Source organism: Caloenas nicobarica, chromosome 11 (assembly GCF_036013445.1).
Source record: "Caloenas nicobarica isolate bCalNic1 chromosome 11, bCalNic1.hap1, whole genome shotgun sequence".
Taxonomy (NCBI): Eukaryota; Metazoa; Chordata; class Aves; order Columbiformes; family Columbidae; genus Caloenas; species Caloenas nicobarica.
In genome coordinates, this window is record NC_088255.1 from 19,181,143 (window position 1) to 19,190,123 (window position 8,981).

The 8,981-nt window shown below is 42.2% G+C and overlaps 1 protein-coding gene across 1 annotated transcript in view; it reads left to right on the forward strand.

The window, feature by feature from the left end:
* UROC1 (urocanate hydratase 1) overlaps positions 1-6,971 on the forward strand; it is a 37,670-nt gene extending 30,699 nt beyond the window's left edge. Inside the window, exons 18-20 of the mRNA XM_065642697.1 lie at positions 949-1,030; positions 6,204-6,303; positions 6,831-6,971. Coding sequence (XP_065498769.1) covers positions 949-1,030; positions 6,204-6,303; positions 6,831-6,971 — 323 coding nt within the window. The remainder of the gene's footprint in view (positions 1-948; positions 1,031-6,203; positions 6,304-6,830) is intronic.
* The last annotated feature ends 2,010 nt before the right edge of the window (positions 6,972-8,981 follow it).

Below are 8,981 nucleotides of genomic sequence, written 5' to 3' on the forward strand. Positions count from 1 at the left end.
ACTGTGGATCTGCTGAAATATTCAGAAATGTGGCTGGCAAGGATATTGCCGTTTGTCTCTCTCTTTTTTTTTTTCTGTTAAAAGCACAGCAAATAATCTATTAAATCTGGACAAATATTTTCAGTAAATTTTACCCTGTTATCCTCTGTGTGTACCTCTTTCTACCTCTCTGGGTATATCCTTTAGCACGAATTGTAGTGAACATATACAATTCTAGTGAACATTTCAGTGGAAATCATACATTTGACAGCCTTATGACATTTGTCTGCTAAATTGTTTTTCTTAATTTTTTTTAAAATGAAAGAAACCTGTGTGATTTCAGCAGTTCAGGTTCAGGGTAAAATTCCCCCATGTCAAGAGAATTGGGGATGATATCACTTTCATCCCAACTGTGTTCCCAAAATGTAGCTCCTTAGCTTTAGACTGGGCTGAATTAACTCTGCAGTCCGAGCTGAAAATACTTCAGGCTTCTGCAAACTTCAAGGTGTGTAGTTTTCCAGGTGTCCCCCCAATTTTGAAACCCTCCACATGGATGTGTCCATCCTGTTTTTCCATGACCAAGACATCCCCAAGGAGAGGATTGTGTTTCTCTCCACCTCAGGACATATCTCCAGCCGAGGAGTGGTGGGCTCTTCAGCTGCTCGAATGGGATCACAAATGCAGAAAGCACCAGAGTCCTCACAAACCAGTGTGACACTGGCATTTGCTTCCTCCAGTGTAGGGGCAAAGATCAGAAGGAAAATTTCCTTTTTCTGTTCTTCCCAAGAATGAGATGCTCAGTGTATATTTGTGAGAGAAGCTGTGAGTAAACCTGTCCTCCAACACTGCCTCCACACAGCCAGAATCGAGGTGTCGGTGGAAGGAGTGAGCAGCACGACAACAGCAACAACAACAAAAAGGTGAACGCAGCACGTCAGAGCCATGATAACACCTTTCCTCTCCTCCTAGATATGGCGGTACAAAATTTTGTAGGAGATGCATTTAGAGGAGCAACCTGGGTTGCATTGCACAATGGTGGTGGAGTTGGCTGGTAAGAATTTATTTATATTTCTAAAGCTGGATTCAGAATTTTGTTACTGCTGCTGGGGGAGCGGGGGGGAGGAGAGACAGGAGGGGAACTGCAGCAAAAATGTGTGTATTACTGGAGTCGTACAGTGTCATGATTATGGGAAGGATGGGTTTGGAGACAAGGGATGAAAGGATGTATTATAAAGTGGGGTGTTGTGTGTATTTTAATGCCCATATGTCTAGAAAAAGCGTTTTGGACATTGGCCACAGCACAGTTTGGAGAACTTAATTCACCAAACAAGGACGGTCTGCCATGGTCTTTTTGAACAGATCCTGCTTCCAAAGTTGTTTTCACACATGCACAGCCAGAGTGTTAGTGGATGGATTATGTTTAGGTTTCCCCTTAAGCTGTATTTAAATCTGTGACCTTAGGACCCCAATATAAATGCCCATGTGCTAAAGTGCAATGAGGGGTTATTGATACAAACCAGCCCAGGTGCCAGCAAACCCCCCAGTTGTCTTTCTCCCCTTGCTCATGCCTGGTGGAATAATAGACCACAGCCAAATAAGAGCTGCATTAAACACCTCCTTCACATAAGATGCAGAAATAAATGTCTAAACTCAAAAGCAGAATGAAAGAACTATGTATGGAAAGGGAAACTGGTCTCCGTCATATGCCACTAAAAGGTTACTCTGGGTTGGTGGGGATGTAGGGAAATGAGAGACTGGCCACACTGCAGGCTCTTTAGTCCTGGTTTGTTCTTCCCAGCAAAGTCTCTCCCATTTACAGTCACGTCTTCATCTTGTGGTGTTGCCAGTCAAGAAGGGTGCAACCCTCTACTAAATACTGTCATGAATAATCCCACTTCCCTGTTCCATCCAGCTCTGGAATAGCAACAACAGCAACCCAAAGAATGTCTAGCAGATGTTCTCATCAGAGACACTTGATGATACTTAATTATTGCTCATGCAGATGAGCTGGATCTAGAAAATATCCCCATTCAAGTCAGATGGAGAATTTTCTCTCCTGTACTCTAACACCTTTGATTTCAATGAATTAACTACAGAATAGAAGGTATGTGAGAGCAAAATTGAACAGCGGGATAAGAAAGCTTTTTGAGGGCTTAGACACATCGAGTGAAAAACTGGCTTTACTGATTCCAGAAATAACAACCACCATGGCAAGGATTTTATTCACAACTTCCTTAATTCTGAATGAAAAATATATACCAGAATATCTGCTTACTCTGGTCATCTCAAACTCCAGAGACAGCAGCAGACTAGATATGTCTGAATGGCCTTAGCTGAGGTCAACCTTATAAAATGTCTGCTTATGACAAGCAAAGACGATAACTTTCCACTACATGTTTTACAAAACACTTGGAATGTTTTTATGATAATTGATAATTATAAGTATTAGAATTGCTAAAATAGTTGCTTATGCCACAAATACTGTGTGTATTGATGATGCTTAAAGCATACAAATAATCATATTCCCTACCTCTCTCTAGTCTCTGTACAGCCAATCCCTCCTGCACATTTTAGCCCTCTGAGCAATTCAGAGACTGGCTGCACTGTAAGATTGCTGTTACTTCTGGAAAACCGGCACTGACCACGCTGCCATTTGAGTTTTGGTATTTAAGTGAAGTTACATCATTAGAAAAAAGCTCTTCCCCAAGGCAAAGCAGAGGTGCTGTCACTTATGTAATGCATCAGAAAATTAGCGTGTGGCTATTCACTGAAATCAAAATATCGATGGAAAAACAGGGTTTAGTTACCTTCCACTTCCTATGGCAGCTTAGTGGCTTGTCACTCTGGAACAGTATCTGCTCACCTCGTTCTCGGGAGCAGTCACAGCCCTCCGTGATTAAATTACCGTGCTTTGGTGAAGAATGCAAAGCCTGAAAATTAGACCTGGCTCTGCACAAGCCTTAATAAGCGACCATGCTGAGACTGGGACGTGGTAGCAACGTCGTGTCATTAGATGCTGATTAGGACCGGTGGTTCTGCTCAGCTTAACTACCCCTGGCACCGCCCTGGCTAGAGACAGCACTGCAGCCTCTGCCTTCTGAGGAGCAAGAGAAGAATAATTTAAAGGTAGCAAAAGAAGCAAAACCAACAGCAACCATTACAGATTACTTTCTTTGCATGGAAGAGACAGATGCCTTTAGGTTTATAGTACCCTGTTTTTCTTTTTTTTTTTCTAGAGAGGTAAAAATCCAGCTGACTTTGCCATAAAGGAATCTCCATGTGCCTCAAAATCTGCTTTTCATCAGCTGATTTGGAAGTGCGAAAGTGCAGGTGGAAGCTTATATATATATAAATTTATAAACAAATATGCGTGTGATGAGAAAGGAATCAAGTTGGTGTCGGCAAAGTTTTGTTCAGGGAGTTCAGAAATGGCAATTTCACGGTCTCCAGCTGAGTCCTCCCTGCAGAGGCTGAGATTGCCTGGAACTGCCGACAGATCTGCCACATCTTCCCTACAATACTAGAGAAATGCTTTTTACCTGCTTTGATTTATTTTTTTTCTGCTATAGCCTTGTGGGGCAAACAGAAAAAGCAGGATTAATATTTATTTAGCTGGAATCTGCATCACATGTGCTGCTTGAGAGACTTAAGATTAACAGTCTTGACTATAATTACAGCAAATGAATGTTATTCACTTCTTGCTGCCTGTTTGTTTGTAGGAGAATGTATATTAGCACGGAGCCTGAGTAACCTGTAGTAACAAAAAGGCAGAAGCAATTTAAGAATTGAACTGCACTGTTGACAGTGTGACATCTTGATTGTGAGAGAGGCCTTCTTTTCTTTGATCACCTTAGAAGGAGACATCTGGAAATTATAGGAGGTAGGCTAGGTCAAAATGCCACATGTTTCTTTAATTACCTGAAAATGTGACCTAATGCTAATGAAGGCAAAGAGCTCCCCTTTAAAAGTGAGAGGTTTTGCTAGAAAATCCACCCCAACAAACACTGGCATTTAATTTATGAGTGATTTTTAGACAGTAGGACAGATTCTGATGAGTAATTCTGATTTCCACTGGAGTAACTCCATGGAAATCGATGGAGAGGTTCTAAATTTATGGAGTGCGAGTGAGATCAGACGCTCATTGCTTGTACCTAAGCTTCAAAGGATGCTCTTTGGGATGCTGGGCACAGAGGAGATCTTTGCCACTGACAGAACATCATCTTCCCATGTGGAATATCTTTATAAAGCACCAGTCCAGAGGTCTGATTTTCATACTGTCTGGAATTGCCAATAGATGGTCTTGAGGTGTGTTCATGCTGTGATCCCAATTACGTTAAAATGGCATCACTGATGTTCATAAGTGTACTCTACCTTGGTACTTTGACAGTAAGGAATATTGCAAATGTGGTCTCTGTACACAGAAGCAGTAGAATATAGTGAGGTAACTGGCTCTGGTCTTAATATAATTACATTTGTAATGTTATCATCCAGTCCGGCCTCTTTTGGAGATGACAGTAACAACACGAGCTATTGGAAAAGTAGAATTTGCAAGAACTGCAGGTGTTTTGGTGTTTGTTTCCATCCCCAAGTGAGAGTAAGAGCAGATGTAATGAAAGATTTCACACAGTAAAAAGGTCCTGGGAATTAAATTCCAGGCTGAAAAGTGTTGACAGTGTCAATCAAAAGGAAACATCTTATTTTGAAGAGTCAGAGCTTACAATATTCAAACACCTCAATTGAAAACGTGTTTCAAATTTTCCTGCTAAAGATAAATGATTCATTCACTGACATTCTGCTGTGAGAACTGTCAGTTTCAAGAAAACTGCCTTTCACCAGAACATGTATTTGTAGTAATGATATAGCTAATAATGGTAAAGTGGAGGGGATTCACAGAATGGTACTGTCATGGTGAGACCTGGAGCTCTAAGTTCCTCCCTCAGCCATGTGACAGGGTCCTACTTAGCACACAGGTAGCGTATATAACTAGTGAAAGGGAATACACATCACATAAATAACATTACACTGAAAACAGGAAAACGTCAGCTCCAGTTTCGGTAAGTAGATCTCAGGTCTGTGAGTCTCCGGTGTAGCCTCATTTCCTGAGAAGCTCAAGTTACTGCTGGAAAATATACAGTAAGAAAGGATTCCTTCCTGGGCTGGAAGGCACTGAACTCCTGTCTGATTCATGGACATGTCTGATGTTACTCTATGTAAATTTTGTAACCTTATTCCTGATATTAACTGTAAAATGTAGAGGACAAAATCCTGCCTCTGGGGATCTCTGTGAGGGGTCTCTCAGAGCATGTATGTTGTTGTCTGATATGCCCCATCCCTTGGGTATTGCTGATGCTGAGCAATGCCAGAGCTCTCGTACATTTACAGCAATGGGTAATTATCCAACTGCGTTCACCACTATTCTCCATATGCAACGAAACAGGAACGTGAGCAGGGAGATTCTGCAGCCAGATAAGATGTTTTATCTACGTGTTTTCCCTGTCCTTTTAAAACCAGACTGGTGTTTCTCTTAAGTATAATCTGTTAGTTTTAACGTTCTTCTTCTGCCAATAAGTCTGCTTCCTGAAAAGTTGGCACTGATGTCTTTAAACATCTCTGTATCTCATACAAAATGAATGGCTGTTTTTGAAATGATTGAGGCAGATGTGCATTAAGTGGTGGTTAACGCTTTTTTAATAAAATACTTATGCTCTCCCATTTGTCCCAAGAGCACGTAAATAGACCCATCTGTCTGCTTCAATAAGTACGCGGCCCCCCTCACGATCCTGTCTATATGGCAGGCTCTAAAGTAGCAAACATGAACAGCATAACCTTTGAAAACGCCCTGAGATGGGTGACTCTCCAGACGGTCAGGAGTAGTGACCTTTCTCTATGTGTTTCTGGAGTCAGTGCAGACTGCAATCTTCAGGAGATGCTGCATGTGCTTAGTTTTTGGCATTCCTGCTTGGAGCAGATACCGCCTGCTAGCTGGGCATGGCAGGAAAGGTGGAATAGGTTTGCTGCAGGTCAGGAAACCAGGCCTTTGCACCGCTAAATTCCCTTTTATTTAATTGTAAGTATAAAGGTTACTGATAACGTCTCTTATTCAGCGCCATTTCTATGTTCTCATCCTTCTTCCTGCAGTGCAACTCAACAAATTAACTCCTGTGAATTTGGGAGGATTGCTTTCAATTATTTTGATTTAATTCTTTTATATTTATATATTTTAGGGGTGAAGTGATCAATGGGGGATTTGGCCTGGTTTTGGATGGGTCCAAGGAAGCCGAAGAACGGGCTAAGATGATGCTCAGCTGGGATGTTTCCAATGGGGTAAGTAAAACTCATTATATATGTTCACTTTAACATTTTCCTAACAGTTCTCTGGCTGTCCGTAGCATTTCATCCTTACATGCTGGCAGAAAATTTGGCTCCTTGATGTCATGGTTTTAAAGTGCATTGAGTGACATTTTCCTTTTTAAATATTTATCCCGTTATAAAAGCATTGATTGCTTAAATGATATGGTTATCTAAAGCAAGCGCTAATTTTACAGAGCTAGGATGGAGCGCACAATTGTTTTTAGTGAGAGAATTTTGTAAAGTTTATAAGGTACCTGGCTCCACAGTGTCATGTCTGATGTTATATTTCTACATGAAAATGTACCAGGTCTACCCAAATACTACTCATAAAAGTGAAGTAGGCAAATAAAAAAAATCAGTAATGAAACTAGAAACTGGCAGAGGGTTGAAAGACTTAGTGACATGAACTTGGGTGCCAGTGTTTGTGCAAATATTGTGTAAGATGGATGTGGCAAGAGAAACGTAGGGTTTTTACACCCATTGATTTTCTGGTCTGACAGGTTGCCAGACGCTGCTGGTCGGGTAATGATTATGCTTATGAAACGATCTGCCAAGCAATGAAAGAGAATTCAACGCTGAAGGTGACTCTCCCTCACAAGGTAGTGGATGAGAATATCTTGGAACAAGCCATGAAACATTAGTGGTATTCCAAGGGCAATATTGTCCTTGCAGATACAGTTGAAGTTGCTTCCTTGATATGCTATTTTGCTCTCTGGCCGAATGATAAAAACCTTGCAAATGTCTCTTCCATGTGAGTTCTTTTTTACCCCTTTACCTTGTTAATGGGGCAAACCTGTGTGTGTCTGTGACAGGTCCACTGATGTCAGGAGCAGTCTTTTCACTAGCAGGTTTGGAACACTGTTTGCAATAAGAAACTATTCATTGTAAGGCAAGGAACTGGAATTTTGTCCCTGAAAAGTAAATGGAGGGGAAAAAAAAAATCACAAACAAAAAAACCTTGGTCTGGTCTGTCACTTGGTCTCCTTGACACCATATCTGTTACCCCTTGGAGGGGAAAGGGGTGACACAGGGAAACCTGTGTTGGCTGCTGCAGATGGTGTGATGAGCCCTCAGAACTGGGGGTCTCAAGAAACTCTGCAGCCATGGTACCTGCCAGGTGAGCACACTCTGCATCTCCGCTTCTGGTGCTGAGTAAAGGAAACCATTTATTTTGAGTCACAAATCAGTTCTTTACTCTGTTCACGTACTGTATGTGTCTCCAGATGAATAGTGAGAGCCTGGCATCTGCTTGTAGCTGTGAACCTTCTGTGAAGTGCAATCTGCAGTTGATCGGGATTGCTTTATTTTATGGAAAAAAACCACGCACATTGCCAAGTTCTATGATTGAGATGTGAGCAGTTGTCAGCCAGATTTGACAGTCTTTGCTTTGACATATGTTATGCATTACCTATTATTAATAACCACGCTGGACTGGGTCCAAGTTTGTATCTTGCTATTGTACAAAATCACTCTAGCCTTCGTAGCCCAAAAGCACTAGTTTGTTCATGTTTTTGTCATGAGGAACAACCAGCAAACATGCTGGCTTTTCTGTGCTAAGGAATGTAGAGCTGGTCTGTAGGTTCATCTTAATTCTGAGTTGAAAAATCCACTAAAGGCAATATGTCGAAGAAATATTTATCATGAACTCTTCACCTGTGTGTTGTTTAGTATTGGGGTGCCTGCCAGCGTGCTCACCTTCACATGCCAGACAAAAACTTACTTACTTACTGATCAGAGGTCATAACCTTGCAAGTACACCCGTGTTGAATGGATGTACCTACAGCTCTACGGCAAGAAGGACCAGCCTGGCCAGCAGTCTCCCGTCCTTGCTGCTGGAGACTGGTTGCAAAATGGCTTAGCAGAAAAGAGCTATCATTTGCGCAATGGAAGGCTCACAGCACCATCTGCTGGGGCTGCTTGTTGGTCCCACAGCAGGAAAGGGCTTGTGTCACTTCCATGGCAAATACAGGATAATTTTCCCTTTTTCTTCAAGTATTGAAGAGCCAGAAGGCAGCTGAACATTCTCCTAAAGAAACCTTTGCCCATGGATGAAAAAAAAAAAAGTATGTACTAGATAAATCTCTAGAGTGTGGTTTGGTTTGGTGTTTTGTGGTTTTTTGGTGGGTTTTTTATTTGTTTATTTGTTTGGGGGGGTTTTTTGTCTGGATTCACCTAATTTCAGCATATCATTTGAGAGCTGCTTTCCTACTCCTTGTCTTCTTGTCTGTCCTTTTCCCTTCCCCCTGTGCAGCACCCTAGCCCTCCTCATTGTGCCCTTTCCTTCAGCTCCGCTTTCCCTGGCTGTGTGGGGGGCGGAGGGGCACAGCCATGCTTTGAACAGGAAATCTGTATCGCTCAAGGCTGGTTCATAATGCTGTTTTCATGTTTCTACAGAAGGTGCACAGGCTATTTGGCTCAAGTTTTTGCCTGTTGCAACTCTCCAAGTGTGGCTGCAAGATGAGAATTGCTCTGGTTTGGCACAGGTTCTTCCTTGCCATTAACAGAAATAAACAGATACCAGACTAATCATAGACCTTCTCAGCAACCCCAGTGCCCCCCCTGCCATGAGCAGGGACATCTGCACCAGCTCAGGTTGCTCAGAGCCCCGTCCAGCCTGGCCTGGGATGTCTCCAGGGATGGTTCATCCACCG